The sequence below is a fragment of the Sinocyclocheilus grahami genome, unplaced genomic scaffold, assembly GCF_001515645.1.
Source record: "Sinocyclocheilus grahami isolate Dianchi unplaced genomic scaffold, SAMN03320097.WGS_v1.1 scaffold1073.1, whole genome shotgun sequence".
NCBI lineage: Eukaryota > Metazoa > Chordata > Actinopteri > Cypriniformes > Cyprinidae > Sinocyclocheilus > Sinocyclocheilus grahami.
In genome coordinates this window covers 414428-437849 of record NW_015506252.1, presented here as the reverse complement: position 1 = coordinate 437849, position 23422 = coordinate 414428, and the positions used below count along the sequence as shown (strand labels likewise).

General features: G+C 35.0%; 1 protein-coding gene across 1 annotated transcript in view; it reads left to right on the top strand.

The window, feature by feature from the left end:
- Nucleotides 1–14147, top strand: part of kcnq2b (potassium voltage-gated channel, KQT-like subfamily, member 2b) — a 50240-nt gene extending 36093 nt beyond the window's left edge. Inside the window, exons 11-16 of the mRNA XM_016251876.1 lie at nucleotides 466–692; nucleotides 2496–2543; nucleotides 6757–6865; nucleotides 8020–8151; nucleotides 11675–11798; nucleotides 12977–14147. Coding sequence (XP_016107362.1) covers nucleotides 466–692; nucleotides 2496–2543; nucleotides 6757–6865; nucleotides 8020–8151; nucleotides 11675–11798; nucleotides 12977–13717 — 1381 coding nt within the window. The 3' untranslated portion in view covers nucleotides 13718–14147. The remainder of the gene's footprint in view (nucleotides 1–465; nucleotides 693–2495; nucleotides 2544–6756; nucleotides 6866–8019; nucleotides 8152–11674; nucleotides 11799–12976) is intronic.
- Nucleotides 14148–23422: the final 9275 nt, after the last annotated feature.

Genomic DNA, 23422 nt, shown 5'->3' with positions numbered 1-23422 from the left:
ACTGCAAATACATAAAGATGCACAGTAAACATTACAACTTTCCCTTAAATTGTCACTCAATAAATATTTAGGCATAAATTGAAGATTTGTGTATTTGAATTGCATATAAAATGTCCATGCATTTGGATTACACAGTTTTAACAGACAAATATGCATCACATTAAGTTTATTATTTATGAAATAAACATGGAATTACTTTCATAGCCCTGCAATCATAATAAATTAATCAGCATCCTTGAAATGCCTCAACCAATCAGAATATGTAAAATGGTAACATGTAATCCTATTATGCATTTTACCAAATCAGGTAAAACTCTTGGGTGAATGTCAACTTATCTAGTGAAGTTTTATAACTTTTCAGATCATTTTCAGTAGTTTTTGACACAACTACTTTTTCCTAACATCACAACTTAAGCATCTGCAAACCCTCAGTCTCTAACTTCTACACTCTTACACCCTTCTCAGTCAGAAAGTAAGCCTGAAAGAGCGTGTGTTCTCCAGCCCGAGAAACTCTGCGAACAAAGGGAAGAGCTCTCCTCAGGGCCAGCAGCCCTTGCGATGCTCTCCCAGTGCTGACAACAGCATCGAGAACAGTCCTTCCAAAGTACCCAAGAGCCTCAGCTTCAGCGACCGCAGTCGGGCCAGACAGGCCTTCCGCTTCAAAGGCGCTGCGTCCCGCCAGAACTCAGAAGGTGAGGGAAAGCAACTTGTTCCTGTGTGCTTATCCAGTGTTGTCTCTTTGGTCATATCTGTCTGCTTTGGTCGGTTTTGTAGTTGTAGAATGTTACAATTGTTACAGAATGTGACAGGATGTTACATACACAGAATGTTACAGAATATTAGTTGTAGAATCTTAAATTTGTTACAACTGTTACAGAATGTTACTTGCGCAGAATGTTACATACACAAAATGTTACAGAATATTATTTGTAGAATCTTAAAATAGCTACAATTGTTACAGAATGTTACTACCGCAGAAAATTACATACACATAATGTTACAGAATGGTAGTTGTAGAATGTTACATTTGTTACAATTGTTACAGAATGTTACAGAATATTAGGTTACACTTTATTTTAAGGTGTCATTGTTACAGTGTAATTATACATATAAGTACTGAGTAATATTAATTAACTACATGTACTTACTATATGGTTAGGGTTAGGATTAGGGTTTGGCTTAGGGTTACTTGCATGTAGTTATGCATAATTAATTGTTATTATAATAGTAACTACATGTAACATGTGTAACAAGGACACCTTAAAATAAAGTGTTACAGAATATTACATACACAAAATGTTACAGAATAATAGTTGTAGAATGTTATATTTGTTACAATTGTTACAGAATGTTACAGAATAGTAGTTGTAGAATGTTACATTTGTTACAATTGTTACAGAATGTTACAGAATATTACATACACAAAATGTTACAGAATAGTAGTTGTAGAATGTTACATTTGTTACAGTTGTTACAGAACTTTACAGAATGTTACTCATCACACTTAAAAGTTGTAGATTCAAACGCAACAAGTGACAATCATGAAGCGCAAGATCAATGTTATAGTTTGTATATTTAGTCGCAGTAGATACGACGTCAGACAATGAAAAACTAGTGTCTGGATGAGGAATTATACTAGTCTTATGTATGAGATTGTTTTAAACTGGTCAGACATGTCCATCTTCACTTGAATAAGTTGCATTGAGATTTTTAGCTTTATCTGCAGTTGAAAAGACATGAAGTCAGAAACAGATTAGATCAGATTAATTTCATACAATCCAGATTCAGAATCAAGTATCACACATCAGGATTCTTATTCTGTCTTTCTGTTGTGCCATTGCATGTGATTTTTGCAGTGTTGTATCGTGATCAGTGTAATTATTTCTGTCTGCGTTATTTTTGTGCATATCAATTTTATCTTAGTATAACCGAGTCACATGTTGCTTTTGCTGCCAGTGTATTTGTGGAGAAACTCTGAAACAGTTCTTGAGTTGAAGATTAGGAGCTAAATATTTTATTAGCTAAAATGTGCAATAATTTATTTAAGCTATTTAAGATAGCTAGTTTTATGATTGGTATGAATACAGTATATGATTTCATGACATATATTATGGCATAAATATATATTATTTTACATACCAATCATAACATTTGGCCTGAATCGTAAGACTGCGTGTTGGAATATTGAAATATAATTTATGAAAATGTTTGTGCTTTGGTTACACTTTCCACAAAGTGCAAATTCACTGATTATTTGTGATTTTCAGAAACTTGACATTTTATTTAATAATGTACAGTTTCATACGGCTAAATATAAAGGCAGTCAGCTGTGAAACCTAATAAAACTATTTGACAGAATCATGTGGACGGCAGATTGTGGAAAGTTGACCTTTTGTAATCCATGTGTGTGTTTATGATTTCCCCCTCGTTTTTTCTGATGAATGTGGATCCTGATGCTGTCCTTTCCATTTCTATGTCGGATGCTGATGCTAAAGTGCTCATTGAGATGCAAGAGGAAGATTTGAGACACAGGAACTCTCCAGGTCAGGCAATCCAGATGTGTTGGATTCTCGTTCTACCTCTTAAAACCAAAGCACCATATTCAATCAAACTAACCAGCTTCAGTCACAGCACAACTACCAGTCTGCACATATGCTTTGAGTTTGGTTTGGGCTATGATTAACATATTACTTATCTTACATGCTTTATAAAAAGTTGAATTTTATAGATTTTTTCAATTAATTGAGCAATATCACACACAATCATGCTGTTGTTCTGAATATTAACCTGTGATTTCACCAGTTTATTGCTTATCTGATTTAATTGGGTTTCATTCAAAGTAAAGCTCAAGAGTCTCTTGACTAAAGCTCTTTTGATAAAGCATGCTAAATGTATTAATTAATTTATTTCACTCATTTAAAGCTACAGTATGTAAGATTTTCCATTCTTAAATGACTGCATGTCTCTCAGGACTGCTGGGATGAATTGAAAGAGAGACTCAAATGAGAACTTGTGGTGCTGTTTTAAAGTATCCAGATCATGAATAATATTGTTGTTGGAAGTCTTTTTATTAGTTGTGAGGGTCAAATTTATCTCTATTTAAGGATTCAGCTCTCATTAAATGGCCACCAGGAGTCAACCAAAGTTCGTCAGCCAGTTATCTCAAATGTGATCATCTGATCATATTGAAATTTAGACATATGTGTCTTAAAGAGGCAGTGTACCAAATTAAGTGTATCTCAGCCACTAGGTGATGCTGTAAGCAAATGTTTATAACTCAAGAAGCCATATGGGGTCACATTGCATTTTCTATTGGAAAAACTTCCACTATTTTGAATTTCCTGAAAAACACACTTTTTCCAACTCTATCTAGGTATTTGTTCTGATTGACATTACATTTTCTTACAAAAAAGTTATACAATTTTAAATAATCTGATTGTTCAGCAGACACAAGTCAATAAAATGTTCAGGTGTAGTCCATATTGACTAATAATCCTGTATCTTGTGAATGCAATGTGCAAACTTAACAAATTTTGGTGCACAAGGACACCAGGACAATCTGAGGAGATGCACCAAATTTCATGAAATTACGCCTAGAGGGCACTACAACTTGGAAGCTTCATAACTCCACAACTCAAGAAATTGATTAAAATTTGATTAGTTTGGATCCAGTTCATTGCCACTTCTATACTGAGCACATCACAGCAGTCTGAGCATATGCCAGTCTGTAAAGTCTTACCTGCTTTAAATGCTGGATTTTCCATTGTGCTTTTTTTGAACAATGAAAAGTTCAAAAGTTCAGTTTTTCTGTTAAAATGCTTGCATGTGTAAGATACCTTTGAAAACTTTTTTTTATTTATTGCTTTCAAATGCTTTGCTTTTTTATTGCAATGTCAAAATGTATTATGCTCTAAAACAAAATATTTTTTAGTTAGTTACATTTCGTTTACAAGGCGCTGCTAATTGGTCAATGTGTAGTTATCAGTCTAATCCTGTTACTAAAGTCCCATAGACTGTGAAATATAGTCATTGTCCTAAAATGTGAATATATATATATATAGTAACAGATTTAAAACAACAAAACTGAAGTCAAATTATATTAAAATCCAATCAAAGTCATGGTACATTGCAGAAACACTACATTTCATATTGCACTTGTTTTTTACCCTGATCTGCATGAGATATTTTATGATGCAACTAAACCTTCTATATTTCATGTTGTGTATTTTTAAAGATTTTTTTCATCAGTGTTCTTTTATGAGTGATGAGTTTCTTTAATAGTAACAGCATATTAATGATTGTTCCCCCTTAACATCTAGCAATTTCAACTACACTCTTAAAAATAAAGGTGCTTCACGATGCCATAGAAGAACCTTTTTGTCTAAATGGTTCCATAAAGAACCTTTAACATCTGAAGAACCTTTCTGTTTCACAAAAGGTTCTTTGTGGTGAAAAAAGGTTCTTCAGATTACAAAAAGGTAAGAAAGAGATGACTGAACAGTTCTTTGTGGAACCAAAAATGGTTATTCTATGGCATCGCTGTGAAGAACCTTTTGAAGCACCTTTATTTTTAAGAGTGTAGTCATGCTTTACTTCTGTTTCAGTAATGATGTTGTTAAGTTCATGAAATATCTTGCATCATCTATAAATTGCTATCAAGATGTCAGATGGTTAGCATATATAAAGGCAATCATAGTAAGAGTCATCCTTGTGATTGCACGAATGTCCAGCTGATGTCTTGTTAGTCTGCAGAATTCAATTTGCACCTTCACTTGAATGTCATTTCATTGTATTTAAAAACTGACACTCTTTGAGTATTTGTATCTGAACATTTCACATCATGCAAGAAAGAGTGAGTGTCATTTCTCTGAAGGTGAATCATTTATTTGAAGCACTGAAGCGTTGGATAACTGCACAACGAAATCTGGCTTTAGAACTAAATGTAAATGTAAATCTTGTTTCAGGAAATTCTGAATGTATCACAGCAATTGAAGGGTTAATCAGTAAGAGATTATCACACAGGAGCTCGTTTTTACCAACCCTAGAACTAGTGCTAGTTGACGGCTGCAAACTAGCACTCTTTTACCTGCATGTGAGGAAAACTAGTTAGTCTTGAGGAAACATCAATGCAATGAAGACCACAGAGCTCTGGAACAACTAGTCAACTTCATTAAACTGGTTTCAGACGTCATTATTCACTCGAGGGTTTGGAGCCAGACAGTTGTTTTAAGGCTCTGTGGTTTATTTGGCATAATAAGCACAGGTAGATTTATTTGTACGCACCTGTCCTGTGCCAGATGGTCTGTGCTAGCTTATGGGAACACAGGAGAAAGACACTGTGACCCAAAATGACAGATGCAATCAGCATTTTGCATGAATATAAGAAACTGGGCAGGTTAGTGTTATTTAAAAAGATAGTTCACCCAAAAAAATTAACATTTGCTGTTAATTTACTCACCCTCAGGCCGTCCAAGATGTAGGTGACTTTTTTCTTCAGCAGAACAGTAAACTGTTCTCCTTGGTGATTCATAAAATGAGAGCGGCTACCAGTTTTGAGAATGAAAGAAAAACATATCAAGGAACATAAAATGAATATGAAGCCTTATGAAGTGAAACAAACGGTCTGTGCAAGAAACTGAACATTATTTACCACATTATTACCTTTAAGTGATAATGACTCTAAATAAGTGGTTCTCAACCGGTGTGAGACGTGACCCAAAAAATGGTTTGCAGGTCTGTTATGTTAAAGAAAATATGACCTGTATTGCATTAAATGCTGGTTACAGATTTGGCATTGTGTTGGGTGTTCAACATAAATCCAGCAAAGAACCGCTGCTTTATCTATCTATCTATCAGTCACTTTAAATCAACTAGCATTAGTGAAATTTGCTAGCAGTTTTTCAGTGTCATTATTTAACATCTTTAATTTAAATAGCACTTGATTTGATATATTATTATGTGATGCAGTGACGTTCATTCAGTTTAACTGTTTAAAGGGGTCATATGATGCTTTTTTAAAGATCATTATTTTGTGTAACAGAATATGTTGACATGCTTTAATGTTCAAAAAACACATTATTTTTCAAATACTGTACATTATTGTAGGTCCTCTATGCCCCGCCTCTCTCAAAAGCTTCGTTTTCTACAAAGTCCCTCCTTCCGACAAGCGCAGTCTGCTCTGATTGGCCAGCTGACCCAGTGCATTGTGATTGGCCGAACACCGCAAGCACTCGTCGGAAATGTAACTCCCCTTACCATAATCGCCAGCTTCATCTTTCAAAATAAATGTAAAGACAGAGCGAAGAGAGAAATGTAAAGGGGAACAGAGTCGCGTGACAGACACAGTGATGAAGCTGGTATGTGTTTGTGATGTGACCCCGCCCCCTCTCTTTGGTTTTGAGACTTTAGTCTTTGCAACTTCAGGGATCTTATCTATGCACGATCAGCTTGTAACACGCCACAGAGAAAGCAAAACTTGAAATCGCATCATATGACCCCTTTAAGTGTCCGAATGTGTTTTGGGTCACTGTATGGCTTTATTGTTTTTTGGGCCACAGTTGTCTTGGACTTCTCCCATGATGCCCGTCTCGTAGCTTTATAAAGATGGCATTGCACTGACCGGTCTGGGGTGGGACTGAGCTAGTTAACCGAGTTAACGGCTGCGGCTCTGCTAAGTTTAGGGTTTGAGCTGAATGGAGGGTTTAGGGGGTTTGTGCACTAACTCCAGAGTCCTGCTGTCCGTGTTGTGTTTTTTAGAAGCCAGCCTTCCCGGAGAAGACATTGTTGATGACAATAAGAGCTGCCATTGTGAGTTTGTCCCTCAGGATTTAACGCCGGGACTAAAAGTTACCATCAGGGCCGTGTGGTAAGCAAAGATGAGACAGGCAGCATCCATCAGACGTGTAATATTATTGATAAAACTACAGCAGTCTGCATCACATAATATTACCTCATAAACTCAGTCTTTCCTGAATGTAAGTTACAAAACGTGTTACATTCAGTCTTTTGAATCCTTTGTTACATTCACACTTTCATTGCTCAGATCACGCCAGCGACTCTTATGCATGAGATATTTTGGTCAGTATCAAGCCTGAAAGTATATATAGATCAGTGTCTGGGACTCAGTTATTGAGTTAATCTCACAAAAGCATATATTCATATTTTACTGCAAGTAATGAAAAGTAAAAATCCTTTTGGTCCAGGGTTATTGTAGTTAACCATAAAATAAGATTTTCTTTATTTAAATAAAATCAAATAATAAAAATAATATTATTTTAACTTATTTTATTTTCATTTATTTTATTTTTTTATTTATTTCTCATTTTTATTTAATTGAGCTCGATGAGCTAAAATATCTCAAACTGAAACTGAAATAAAACTGGATAAAAACTAGATAGACTTAAAAAGCAATTGAAAAAAACAGACCACAACAAAATGACTAAAATTTTAATTCAAATGAAAATGGGATTTAGTTAAATTAGTAAAATTAAATTGAAAAAAAGTAAATAGTTCAATTAAATTAGTTTTTATCATTTCTGTTTTCTTTTAAATTTGTAGTCATTTTGTTGTGTGCTTTTGTCATTTTTATTAGTTTTTGATTTATTTAAATATGGTTTAATATAACTATATAGTTTTTATTCATTTTCATTTCAGTTTTTATTTGAGTACATAAACTAAATGAAAATGAGAAACGTTGCCTTGGCAACTAGATTCGAGCAAAAAAAAATATTTGGTTTTATTTCAAGTAACAAACTAACCAAAATAAAGTTTGATTTTGAGTTTGAAAATGATTTGTTTTATATATTTTATTTTATTTTATTTCTGTTTTATTTATTTATTTTCGAGTCATATTTGTCATGGTTTTAGTTTAGAAGTAAGTAATCAAGACATATGTTCTTGTTTCTTTCTTTATATTGTTGGGGTGAAATATGACCTGGCCATGTTCTCGACAGCTTCTCAGCCTTTGTTTTTGTGTAAAGTGTTAAGCGTGATAATGTGTGTGCTTGTTTGTCCCTGCAGCATCATGAGGTTCATGGTGTCCAAGCGAAAGTTTAAAGAGAGTCTGCGGCCGTATGATGTGATGGACGTGATCGAGCAGTATTCGGCCGGACATCTGGACATGTTGGCGCGCATTAAAAATCTGCAGTCCAGGCAAGAGATACAGCTGCTTCTCTTTCTCTCCTCACACCATCGGACATGACAGTGACGCTTGACTCATACACACTAGACAGTGTTGTGTTGTGTTGTGTTGTGTTGTGCTGTGTTGTGCTGTGCTGTGTGTTGTGTTGTGTTGTGTTGTGTTGTGTGCTGTGCTGTGCTGTGCTGTGCTGTGCGTTGTGTTGTGTTGTGTTGTGTTGTGCTGTGCTGTGCGTTGTGTTGTGCTGTGCGTTGTGTTGTGTTGTGTTGTGTTGTGCTGTGCTGTGCTGTGCTGTGCTGTGCTGTGCTGTGCTGTGCGTTGTGTTGTGTTGTGCTGTGCGCTGCGCTGCGCTGCGCTGTGTGTTGTGTGTTGTGTGTTGTGTGCTGTGCTGTGCTGTGCTGTGCTGTGCTGTCGGTGCGCTGCGCTGTGCTGTGCTGTGCATGGCTCAGTTTCTTAAAGGTCTCTCACTGGTTTGATGTTCATATCTGTCCGAATCAGAACTGTCCTCACATGTATGTCTACGATACCCAAAAACTGCTGTCTTCAGTGACATAATGTGCTGTTTTGTGTGTTCAAATGCCTTCATTGAGAAACATTGTCTACATTTTCATTCATTGAGATACAATATCGTGATATTTTAGCAGCATGTGTGGGTCAATAATGATGTGACACTTATTTATTATTGACAGATCTATTAATTTCTTCAGAAGTCATGTAAAAGGCCATTCATACTCTGGAAAAACTAAAACAATGTTCACTCAGAAACCGCTGGTAAATTTCACAAATACAAAAAAAAAAAGGCAAGTAAATCATAAAACCCAAAGAAAATGATTCAGACGTGCTGAAATGGTGTGTGGTGTTTGTAAAACAAACAAACAAAAAATTTACTTAATATAAATTTGAAACATAAATGTGAAAATATATTTAAGATTTGCACACCTAAGGAAAATATTTTATATTTTATACAAATGAAATCAGAGAAAACGTGATATTCATGATTCTGAAATTCGTATTTGTTAAAATATTTATGTAAAAATATGTTTATAAAGATTTGTACTCTAAAGATGTTATGAAAAATGTTATTATATTTTATTAGATACAATATTTAAAAATTTACGTTTTGTAAAATATATATAGAATTATAAATAATAAAATATACGATAAAATCTATCATATTTAATTTTGACATTAAAACAGCAAAACAAATATTAAATAAAAATATGTTATTCTGTTTGATAAGATCAAAAAAATAAATTTTTATGATATATTTAATTATTTATTTAAACTTTTTTATTGTAACTTCGCCGGACACTAATAACGTTTCTCGATGCCATATGAAATCAACATTATCATTGTTTAAAATGTGTTTATATTTATAATTTATATAGTTTATATTTTATTGTTTATTCATATACATTTTGATTGAACTTGTCATTAAATGAAAGTTTGATTGAAAATAGATTTTTAAAGCCATGAAACCGAAATCATCATCATTGAAAACTGCTGCCTACCTATTAAAGTAATCCAACACAGTTACATCCGTCTTGTTTTAGGCCAGTCCTCCTGTATGTATGAATTAATAAATGTGGTTATGATTTGACATGTAAATATATTCCTGCTTATAAATAAGCACACATTACTGGCATACTTTCATCACACGATGATCGCTGACAGCAAGTGCGAGAGCTTTTCACGGTGATGAACTCCATGAAGTATATCTGGAATATATTTGGAGGGTTTGTTGTTGTTGTTGGTTTGGGTTTGCGCCGCTCGTGTCACGTCTCTCTGCATTCTGCTGTCCTCTACTCTATTTGCTTTGCCAGGTTAGATATGATATTGGGTCCTCCGGGTCCCGGCACCCCTCGCCAAAAGAAGTGCTCAACCAAAGGAACCACAGAGTCGCCCCAGTTGTCTTCTAGGTTAGGATCCCGGGCCTGCGTTAGATCTCTCTCGCTCCAGAGACCAACCAAGAAACCTGCTTCTGCTTCAGACTACATGGCTAGTAGAAACTGAGCTACCTAAACAAACGAGTCTATTATTGCATCGAGCCTGAACGCCCCGGGCGGCTTCTTTCTAATTCACTCCATGACCTTGCTTTGCTGTGACCGAAGCGTTTTGTAGAGACGTTTAGTCGAGGGGAACCGAATATCACATTTCGGTGAGTTACTAGTCATGTATCTGAACTAAAACTGGTTAAGCTAGTTTGCCTGCACCGCGCTGTGTGGAAATGAAGAGTTGCGGCAGCAAATGGAGATGCATTTTTTTCATTTAGCGTCGCTGTTTTTGCGTATGCATGCATTTTTCAGGCATGCCACATGATGCACAGTATGTTTTCTTCATGCTTGATTCCCACCGATCTTCTTTTTTTTTTTTAAAGCAGCCAAACAACACATCCGATGCCGTATTTAGATCAGACGCACCCCTGCTAGCGTAGTCCATCAGCTTTGGATAATGTGTCAAATGTGCGGCTAATACTGCAATATGCAACTAAAGATGTGATTTCACTTCGACACATTGTTCAAAAGTGGCAAATATCAACAGAAAACGTCCGTCTGGAGGGCCTGACTCTTTCTGTCCAATCATCTCTGTCTGTCTGCGTGTGGACACGCCCCCTCATTATCATATCCCTCCCTCTGCATGCATTGGTTGATTTACATTACTTTGTGCTTTACGATAGAATACATGTTTTATTACTTCTTAAAGTTAAGAATTTGTACATCTTTGATATGAATGTTGTTGTTATTATAACAGTTCGGATAAATAATGTGATTAACAATTTTGTATGTATTATATGTCCTATAATAATTGATATTTATTATTATTTATATATTTATAAATATATATTCATTATTTTAAATCAATTATAACAAAAGAATTGATAAATATAAATTATGTATGTATTATATGTCATATAACAATTTATATTTATTATGATTTATATATTTATAAATATATATTCATTATTTTAAATCAATTATAACAAAAGAATTGATAAATATAAATTATGTATGTATTATATGTCATATAACAATTTATATTTATTATGATTTATATATTTATAAATATATATTTATTATGTTTAAATCAATTATAACAAAAAATGTGATAAATGAACACGTAAGAGAAATATATATTTTTGATGTGTTTAAGTGGGAGAACTTGCACAATTGGTGGCTGACTAAATACTTTTTTTCCCCACTGTATATATGTCTGAAGTTTATAATATATCATAATAAAATACAATTATTTACATTTATTTAAATATTTTTTTCACATATTTAATATAATTTATACTAAAGGTATTATACTAAATATTTATATAAATATATGATTTATTATTTACAAATTCTGGTAAATATAAGCAGGTGTATTTCTGTTTCTGTGTTTTGTTCCATGTTTAATTTATAATGAATTACTGGTTGAAATATTTTCTCCTAAAACATTTTTTTTTGTTGTTGTTGCAGAAAACACTTACAGTTTGACTCTGAGTTGTGAAGTTTTTATTCTAGATGTTTCATGTCTCTAATTGATTGTTAGAGTGGATCAGATTGTTGGTCGGGGTCCTTCAGTCACAGACAAGGATCGTCCGAAAGGAGCCACGGATGCAGAGCTGCCAGAAGACCCCAGCATGATGGGACGGCTTGGGAAAGTGGAGAAACAGGTCAGTCACATCGCTACGGGATGAAATAAATCACGTCCACTGATGCCTGTCTGTCTGTTCATTAATTATGCTCAGCCCTGCTTTCAGTAAACCTCTATATTTACTGATTATCGCTTGCAGAAAGCTCATCTACTATAACTTTTTGTTTATTTATTTGTTTGTTTATGTGCATATTTATTTAACAGATTATTATTAGAGAGGATTACATATTAAGTGGTAGTTTCTAATATAAGTTTATAGATGAAGGTAATTATATGATCATTATTATATATGATTATATAAGAATAACGATATATGTTTATTCTTGTTTCTTAATAAATACATTCTTAAAATAAATAAACTCTGAACAAATTAAATTTTTTCTTCATCAAAAAACATATTAGTAATGAGATTTATACATAACTAAAATGTTTATGTATTTAATTATTTTTTTAGATACAGTAAAATGCTTGTTATATGTTGAATAATGTTTTTATCGTGTTTAAAATGTTTATTTTATGGATAGAAATTAGCTTCCAATTGAACTATTTATATTTGGATATTCTTTGGGAAATTCACCAGGCTGCTATACTTTCTTTATCCTAAAATAAATGTAATATTAATTTAAAATTTTATTTAATATTAATAAGAATACTACATATGAAAAAACTAAACAAATAATGATTCTAGCGAGGATTTCTTTGGACAAAATTAGCATATTCTCCTGATTCAATCAATTATCAGTTGAGTCAGCATTATTTTTATCCCCCAAAAAATGCTGCTAAATGTTTTATTCATCCATGAGTAGTACATAAGTTCAAAGACTAATTTTTGTTAATTTTGTTTTAATGAGATCTTAAAGCAGTAAGCCCCAAGAAGCCGTGGTTTACAGTGAATTTATAACAGCTAAGGGGCTTACTGCTGTTATAAAACGGTTATTCCATATACGTAGTAAGGTTTCACAAAATAAAACGGAGCAAATAAAGTGTTAATGATATTAATAAACACAGTATTCTTCCACCAAACAATGTAGCGCCTCAGAAACAGTTGTGGTTGCTACAAAGTGGTTGCCGAGCAACACACAAACCTAAACAAAGGTGTGTGTTACTTTGTAGCGTCATTTAGAACAGCTTCGAACGCGGCTCAGCCAATCAGAGTCAAGCACCGGAACTCTCCACTTTATAATCCTCTTTTTTTAGGTGATGTCAATGGAGAGGAAGCTGGATTTCCTAGTCAACATCTACATCCAGCGCATGGGCATCCCGCAGTCTGAGACGGATGCATACTTCGCCTCTAAGGAGCCGGAGCCGGAGCCGGAGCCGGATCCGGCGCCGCCGTACCACAGTCCGGTGGAGCACATGGAGAAGAGCGGCTCCATCACCAAAATCATCCGCTCCAACAGCTCAGCAGGCCAGAAGAACTTCGACCCGCCGCCGTCGACCTGCGTCAACCACCACTGCCCGCCCTCCACGTCCTGGCACCTTCACAGCCGCCCCGAACCCACGCAAGGAACGTCACCCACGGCTGACCCGTCGCTAGTGCGCATCCCGCCGCCTCCGGCCCACGAGCGCTCGTCCGCCGGCCACAACGGAGGCTCTCGCGGGGCGGGACAGCATCACACGTCACGAGGCGAAGGTGGACACCCGCTGGCTCTTTCCCAGCAGCAGGCCGGAGCCGAGAGCGACACGTCCATATCCATCCCCTCGGTGGACCACGAGGAACTGGAGCGCTCCTTCAGTGGCTTCAGCATCTCGCAGTCCAAAGAGAACCTGGACTTCCTCAACAACCCCTACTTCAGCGGCGTGTCGCGCTGCACTAAAGTCAGGCCGTACATCGCCGAGGGCGAGTCGGACACGGACTCCGATCTGTGCGCCCCGTCGCCACACTCCGCCACCGGAGACGGCGCCTACGCAGACAGAGGATGGTCCGGCCCGAAGTAAACCTCGCAAAGCCAGGATTCGACCAGATTCTGGAGACTGCATTTGCGTGTTTTAAAAAGCAGCGTTTCTCTTCGGCTCCTCGGGCGGAAGAAACCGCGGAAACGGCGAGACGCAGTGAAGATGCAATGCAGTGGCTTCCGGGAGCCGAGCACTTGCTTATCCATCAGCTCGTGTCTGGAGAAGGATGGATTTTAACGTGAGAGACGCTGGGAGAGACTTTAGTATTTCATATGTGGTGCGTTTGCGTCTTTAAGATCGTCTCATGGATTTCACATCGTCAGCTAGTTAAAGCGATCGTTCACTCAAGAATATCGCCAGCATCCTGTCGTTATTTACTCACGCTCATGTCACACCAGACGGTATGACTTACTTTCTTTCGTGCAACATAGAAAAAAGATATTTCGAGAAATATTTTTCAAACAAGAACAGTTTTGGCATCTGTCAAGCTCCAAAAAGGACCAAAAGTACACAAAAGCACCATAAAAAAATCATATAAATAGGGTACATTTATGCATTTGGCAGATGCTTTTATCCAAAGCGACACTAGGGCTGCACAATAAAGCTTAAACGGTTAATCACGATTATTTTGCTCAAAAAATATAATCATTAATAATTATTAATAATGATTGTCATTTTAGTTTTTTTTTCTTTTTTACATTTCATCAGAATTATTGCGCTCTCACAAAGCAAGAGATCATAAAATCGCATGGTTTCCATATATATATTTTTTTTTTTCAAATATACAAAAAATGACCAAAAAATATAAATATATTTCAAAATATATTTATGTAAATATATGTTCTACCAATATATTTTTGGGCTTTTTTGTATATATTCTTGAAAATATTTAAATATGTAAATGTATATATATATATTATTATTTTTTTAATTTTTTTAAAGCATTTAAAAATACATATTTGCCCTCCATATATTTCAATCCAAGAAAATCCATTCACATATGTAACTTTTGACGAAAAACTTTATTTGTTGTCCATAATACATGTGAACGTATAACGTTTGAATAAAATTAAATAATGAATAAACCCTAAATGTAGGCTACTGTGAGAGTGGATATGTATTTTCTTTCCCATTAAATATATTTTGGTAAATTAAGGGTGAAAATAAAAATAATTTTCAATTTCAAAAATATATTTCATTGAGCTTCACTGTTTACAACATATATTTGGCATATATTTAAAATAGGTTGTGACTAAATCTGCGAGCAAACCCATATATATATATATATATTAGATTTAGTCACAGCAAAAGAGAAGAAAAAAAACAGAAAGATCAAATAAACCGTGACCTTGAATGTTTGTGGAGGCTAGTTACCAATGCAAGAAAGCACAAATGCCAAATTAAAATACAATGTTTTCTGGATAAATAACCAGCAGAGAAATATCACAAATAAATCAGGATAAGCAGAAATCGTGATCGCGATTAAAATACAATTCATTGTGCAGCCCTACATTCAAGCACATGTTGTATAAGTTCTTGCTTTCCCTGGGATTCGATTATTCGAACCATAACCTTAGCATTGCTTCAGGAAGTCTAGTTTATAAAAAGATTGTTTATTTGACTTAGCACCATATTGCAAGTCTTCTGAAGTTATGAAATCAGTGAAATGTAAGTCGTTATTTGCTGATAAATGACATGAGGGCGAGTAAATAATGAGAGAATTGAGATTTTAGGGTGAACTATCCTTTTAAATCATGTCTCTGTAGTACCATGTCGTCCATGTTCGCTTGTGAATGTACTTCACGACGAGTTTTAAAACGTCTCTAAACCATTAATGTTGATCACAGTATTCCCTTAATTAACTACCACAGTTAGGAAATTCACGTCAAGTGCACATATGAAATATAAAATATCACTTTCTCTCAAGTTTATAGTTTTTTAATACTCCCTGGATTAATCATTTGCGTGTCAGTAAATTAGGAATATTTAGAAAGAATGGATATTTGAAGTTAATTTCATACTGCAAATTAACGGCTTCTTGAAATACATTTCTTAAAGATTCTAAACCTTCCAAAGCAATTTCTAAAACTATTTCTGTAACAACAAAAGTATCCGTTTAATATTCTGCTTCACAATCATTCAGCATACATATAAAATCATCTCATTTTCTAATACATCAGAAAACATGAGGGCCAGATGTAGTATGAAGTTAAACATGAACTAACCGTTTAGTTTCCTCTTCTGTTACTTAGTTGAATCTCACTCATGAAACAAGAAGAACTACTCTTTTGAATGCACTCCTTTTCTGAGAGCACATGAGAAATGCACCGTGTCGTTTTGCCTTGTTCTGATGTAATTGATGTTCTGTTGCCTTTTATTGTTTGTTTTATTGGTTGAAACCATACTGAACAAAAATGTCTGTATCGAGACCGGACGGCTGACCGGATTTAACGTACGTTTCCCGTAGAAATCATCTTTATCTGTTCTACAGCACTTCACACAGGCAGACTGCACTTCTCCAAAGAGGACAGTTCGTTTACATCATCCGTCTTCCGTATCAGTCGCCAGTCTTTCTCTAACGCTCCCTTTAATGCTGTTCGTCTGCTGCTTGGGCTGGACAGATGGGGGAGACTGGGGCTAGTTGTCACACAGTGAATATGTTTTATGGTGGGTTGATTTCTTTACAGACAAAATCCTGAAAGTCTTGATTACAAAACGCTATTGCTCAGGAAAAATAGTTAATTTACGTTCATGCATTTGGAAAATGCTTTTATCCAAAGAGACTTGCATTGCATGCAATGTTTACATTTTATCAGGTCATGCATTTGCTGAAAAATTGAGCTTTGAAATGTAACCATTTTAACTCAGAAATTGCTAGTATGTTTCACAAATAATTACATTAAAATGGACTTAAATGTGAAATTCTGAAGTAGAAAAATAATTTTTTATACTTTTTTTACAGTGTAAAGTATAGTGGGGCATGTTGTCACAATATATGGTATAATTAAAAGGGGAGCCTCCTGCTGATAGTGATTTGTTATTAAAATACCTTTGTTTGAAATATGTAATACTATATTAAATAAAAACACAGTGAAAAACCAACAAGTGTATTTGCACTTTTGACTCAAACCCTTTTTGCCATGTGACAACTAGCCCCGGTCTTCCCGATTTGAATGCAGAATTCAGCAAAAGCAGCAGAATTACGTCCTGGATTCATATAGCATACAATAATTACATAATGTACAGTCAGAATACTGTGGTAAATGACCACTGAACATCATTTAGCCTAACAGAGACATATAGATAGATGTAAGTCATTGGTTCAGTTGGGTCATGTGGCAGTTCTGAAGTACCTCGCTTACCATGTAAATACCATGCTACATGAATATGGTATTCTCTGCCGTCACTGTACTACGGTAACACCACAGTACTTGTTTGTAAGGGACGGTTGAGTTCTGCACATTCAGTCCCAGTGAATCTGTGTTTTGAGTTGAATATCGTCACAGCTGCCTTGCTTGATTTCACTTTGTTTTCCAAAGAATCTACTGTATTTTGCTAAATTGCCCTTGGCATCTTTTATAACGCTGTCCGCTTTGTTCCTGTTGTGTGTAAATGTTTGGTTCTGAAATGCTTGTGAATGTATTTCTAAATGCTGTCGTTTTGTTTTCATTGTACAGACTCACAACTTTCACGTACTTTGTAGATCTACACAAACAGACGAACACAACCAGCTTCTGTGGCACAAGAATCTGTCAGACGGGTTTGTGGTATTAGTGGCTCTGCACCACTAGTATTTTAAATTAGTTTAACCAGCAAGACTTACTCGGTCAATTAGCCTCACCAGAACGACCAGCACTAACTAGCATTCACTTGAAAAGTCATGGTCTTTTTAACAAGAAAGTTGCTAGTCTTGCTTTTACTCCCAAAATGTACTCAATATGATCATCACAGACCAAATGTTTTGCTTTTTGAATGTTAAACGCAGATTTGAGGAAGAAATCTTAGCTTGGTGCTTCTCAGAAACCAGGTTGACCGCATTATTCGCCATCTATGAAAGTTCGTTTCCGCCACGAAAAAAAAAAATAAGAAAGGTATTTGTGACTTTTTATTTCACAATTCTGACCTTTTTACTTGCAATTCTGATTTTATATCTCATAATTATGAGTTTGAGTTTATAGCTCATAATTCTGAGTTTACATCTGGTAATTTTTAGTTTGTCTCACAATTCTGAGTTTTCTCATAATTCTGTTTATATCTCTTAATTCTGTTTATGTCTCTTAATTCTGTTTATGTCTCTTAATTCTGTTTATATCTCATAATTCTGTTTATATCTCATAATTCTGTTTATATCTCATAATTTTTAGTTTGTCCCACAATTCTTAGTTTATATCTCATACTTCTGAGTTTGAGTTTATATCTCATAATTATTTGTTTATATCTCATAATTCTGATTTTATATCTCGTAATTCTTTGTTTACATCTCATAATTCAAATTTTATATCTCGTAATTTTGAGTTTGTCCTGCAATTCTGATTTTATATCTCATAATTATTTGTTTATATCTCATAATTCTGAGTTTATATCTCGTAATTTTGAGTTTGTCCCGCAATTTTTTCTTAAAATTTTTTGTTTATATCTCACAATTCTGAGTGCATATCTCATATTCAGGATATATCTTGCAATTCAGAGTTTTATCTCGCAATTATTATTTTTATATATTAAGTTCAGATGTATGAGAAAGTCAGAATTCAGAGTTTATATCTTGCATTTATGTTTTTTTCTGTCATGGAATTAAAAAATAAAAAAGATAATTACAACTTTTTGTGTCACAATTCTTTTTTGATTGTATTGTAAGTTTTTTTAATTGTAAGTTATATGATGTTTTCCCCCATAATTCTGAGAAAAAGATTAGAACTGCAAGATATAAACTCAGAATTCTGACTTTCTTGCAATTCGGTTTTGTTTCTTTCTTTTTTCTTTTCTTTTTTCCCCACCACAAAATTAAAAATTATTTTCTCGCAATTGTGAACTTATATCTCACAATTCAGACTCTTCTTCTCAGAGCTGTGAGATAAAAAGTCACATGTACCTTTGTGGCAGAAACGGCCTTCCATAGTCTTCTGTAGAAAATCACATGAATCCAGCGGAAGGAAAGTTTGTGGTACTACGCGGCCCGTGCATGTCACACATCCCACAAGCCTTACGTTTCTTGTCTATGTGTGGTAAGTGACACTTATGCGATTCACATCGACAGAACTGTTGTTTTTCAGCTTTAGCTAATGTCATTTTATCATCACGCCTACGTTTACTCCACGGTCTCGGATCAAATCCATGACTACTGTTTTTCACAAATGATGAGCACTGTTGTCTTTTATTTTTCTTCTCAAGAAAAGTAAATGCTTGCCGGCATGTTTTAAACCGCTGAATGCCATATCTATATAGCTTTTGATTATTTTGTAGCATATCCGTCGTGTAGTCACTCAGATCCATGAACTCATGGGCAAATGTCCAATAAACTTTGTAAATCAGAAAGTTCAGATGCTGCTGTCATTCATGTTCATCTAATGAAATCTTTCATCACTAATGAAGGGATTCAGACCGTTCAGATGTGCTTTTCACAATACAAATCATTCCATACCAACAGGCTTTCTAGTTTAATTGGTTGTTATATTATCTGTTGCCGATATAATTTAGAGATTATAAGCAGTGCTGGCTAGTAACTGATTACATGTGATCTGGATTATGTAATCAGATTCCAAAATAAAGTACTTGTAATTAGATTACATTACATTTTATAATGCGTAAAATCAGATTACAGTTACTTTTTTATGGATTACATCATTGCATATTATTCACACAATGGCAGTAAATTATTAATAATTTATCGATTCACCCCGATTCTTTTCTTTCTTTTAAAATTTCCTTTCTAAATGAACCTACCGCTATTATACAGTTTGGGAAACCCTGCTGTAATGTCTTAATGCATTTCATAATTTTTTTTTTATCAATATGGTACACAATAATTCCTTTCAATTCTATGTGACAAATGAGTTAGGTCAAAAGTAATCTAAAATTAATTAAAAAGTAATCACACTACATTAATACTACCAATCTAAGTCGTGTTTTCTTAGGTTAAACATCACAAGTGAATAGATATCATATACCATATTTCCCCAATTGATTAATCACAGTATATTAAGAGTTGTTTTGTATTAAAGTTTTGCTGTCATATAAATATGCAAATGAGGCATTCTAGAATTAAATATGCACTAATTTGCATACATTTCCAGAACAGAAATCTGAACATCATTTCATTAAATATTTTAGATCTCTGTTTATCACTCCGTAAATCAGAAAATACTGTCAACAGCAAGAAAAAAAAACACATTTTCACCATGTTTTTGGTATAACATTTTATATAAATGATATAGGAACAAAAAAAACTCTGTAAAAACATTCAGAATATAGATAGGAATAAGTGCTGCTGAAGTGACGAAAAAGACTCATAGCGTTTAAAAATATGTATTGAGGTTGGAATGCAGATGCAAATTGATAAAGTTAAACAAGCGTATTTTGGATGTTTTCTTTCCACTAACCTAAGTCAAGTTATGAAAGCAAAATAGTCCAAAATCTCAACATTGACCTGTGCATGACAACACAATTGTTTTGCCTGAAGTGTCTTGCCTGAAAACAACCAAACTAACAACACAAAGAAGTTAAAAAGATCCCAGATTTCTTTGTAATCACATTGTCTCTGGTGCTTCTCAGAAACCAGGTTGTCCACGTCTGCCATCTTTAGATGAGTGCATAAGTCTTTTCTTCTTTATCTACATTGTTTCTGCCCTTAAAACTGGCCTCAGATCTCATTTGGTCCATTTTGTTCGTGACCGGGTCACTTACAGCTATTACTTCTTTTATGAAAAAAAAATGTACCTGCTGCTCTTCAGAAACAAACGAACTGCATATTTGATCAGAGAGCGGTTTGCAAGAATGTTGATTTATATGTGAACGCTCTAAAGCGAATCAACCCCTTTTAAAGCAATCTCACATGGTTTGAGTGCAATTATTGGAATGCATTTCACTTCATATTGAATGCAAAACACCCTGGAGTCACCTTTTCATGTTTGTGTAATGCCACGTATTTTTGGCAGTATCAGGTGATATGTTTTTGTGGGTTTATTATTGCATTAATGTATGGTGAAAGTGGAATCTTGTCGTGTATGTAATGGAATTGGTTGAAGTGTAATTATGCACATAAATCTTGCACACACACGCATGCACTTACGCATGAAGAACATGAGTGTGAAATAAAACATCACATTTAGCATGACCTGCAATGTCAGGATCAGATGTGGGCGGGGCATCGTGTCATGTAAAGCGTGATAAACTGATGAGGACTGTGAAAGCAGATGACCTGATGTGCTCTCTGTGAATGGACCCGGATGTTGCCGGAAGGGTCCGAAGGTCCCAGATGCGTTGAATGGATGCTGAGTGTCTTAAGAGAAAGGCAGTCCTTTTTCTGCAGGGAATGATATTTAATGTGTGTGTTTGAGAGGTTTTCTTCCAGTCAAGACATTTATTTTGAAGGAAAGAGATCATCCTGCCATAGAAATGTGTTTTTCCTTATATGCATGCGAAATTAAAGCAGAAGAACTGATCCATCTGAGATCTTTGCTAAAAGTGTGGAAACACTTTCATTCTTCTTGACGTGGTTTTGATGGATTTCTGATCGTTCTGAGAGTCGAGGGACAGAATGAGATGAAAAGAAAGTGTTTTTGGAAGTTTCCGGGACAAAACAAACAGAGTGGGAAACAGATGAAGGACACTGAAGATCCTCTGAGAGACGCTGTTCGGAACAGAAATGCTTGATCATGCCTCACTGTCTTCATCTTTTAGTTCTTCTGCTGTTTTGTCCTCCTCAAGGTAAGTTCAGCATCTTTAGAGAGTACATCACTAATGCAACAAGGAATGCACTCATGTTAAACAAATTATTTGTTTGTTTGTTTATTTATTTATTTAGTTCACTGTGAAGAAATATCTGTAGAAAACAGATCGTGTTCTGGCAGGAAATTACCAGTACAGTTTCCGTTAAGTTATGGTCATTTCTTTCAACCATAAAACACAACACAATGAAATGCATATTTTAAAATATGGTAAAATTCCATGAAAAATCAATACAGAAAATGCCTTGATAATAATATGGTACATGGTGCCATATTTGAATGTATTTTGTTTATTATATATTATATGTGTGTGTGTGTGTGTGTGTGTGAGAGAGAGAGTGTGTCTGTGTGTGTGTGAGGTGCATAAGTCTTTTCTTCTTTATCTACATTGTTTCTGCCCTTAAAACTGGCCTCAGATCTCATTTGGTCCATTTTGTTCGTGACCGGGTCACTTACAGCTATTACTTCTTTTATGAAAAAAAAATGTACCTGCTGCTCTTCAGAAACAAACGAACTGCATATTTGATCAGAGAGCGGTTTGCAAGAATGTTGATTTATATGTGAACGCTCTAAAGCGAATCAACCCCTTTTAAAGCAATCTCACATGGTTTGAGTGCAATTATTGGAATGCATTTCACTTCATATTGAATGCAAAACACCCTGGAGTCACCTTTTCATGTTTGTGTAATGCCACGTATTTTTGGCAGTATCAGGTGATATGTTTTTGTGGGTTTATTATTGCATTAATGTATGGTGAAAGTGGAATCTTGTCGTGTATGTAATGGAATTGGTTGAAGTGTAATTATGCACATAAATCTTGCACACACACGCATGCACTTACGCATGAAGAACATGAGTGTGAAATAAAACATCACATTTAGCATGACCTGCAATGTCAGGATCAGATGTGGGCGGGGCATCGTGTCATGTAAAGCGTGATAAACTGATGAGGACTGTGAAAGCAGATGACCTGATGTGCTCTGTGTGAATGGACCCGGATGTTGCCGGAAGGGTCCGAAGGTCCCAGATGCGTTGAATGGATGCTGAGTGTCTTAAGAGAAAGGCAGTCCTTTTTCTGCAGGGAATGATATTTAATGTGTGTGTTTGAGAGGTTTTCTTCCAGTCAAGACATTTATTTTGAAGGAAAGAGATCATCCTGCCATAGAAATGTGTTTTTCCTTATATGCATGCGAAATTAAAGCAGAAGAACTGATCCATCTGAGATCTTTGCTAAAAGTGTGGAAACACTTTCATTCTTCTTGACGTGGTTTTGATGGATTTCTGATCGTTCTGAGAGTCGAGGGACAGAATGAGATGAAAAGAAAGTGTTTTTGGAAGTTTCCGGGACAAAACAAACAGAGTGGGAAACAGATGAAGGACACTGAAGATCCTCTGAGAGACGCTGTTCGGAACAGAAATGCTTGATCATGCCTCACTGTCTTCATCTTTTAGTTCTTCTGCTGTTTTGTCCTCCTCAAGGTAAGTTCAGCATCTTTAGAGAGTACATCACTAATGCAACAAGGAATGCACTCATGTTAAACAAATTATTTGTTTGTTTGTTTATTTATTGATTTAGTTCACTGTGAAGAAATATCTGTAGAAAACAGATCGTGTTCTGGCAGGAAATTACCAGTACAGTTTCCGTTAAGTTATGGTAATTTCTTTCAACCATAAAACACAACACAATGAAATGCATAATTTAAAATATGGTAAAATTCCATGAAAAATTAATACAGAAAATGCCTTGATAATAATATGGTACATGGTGCCATATTTTAATGTATTTTGTTTATTATATATTATA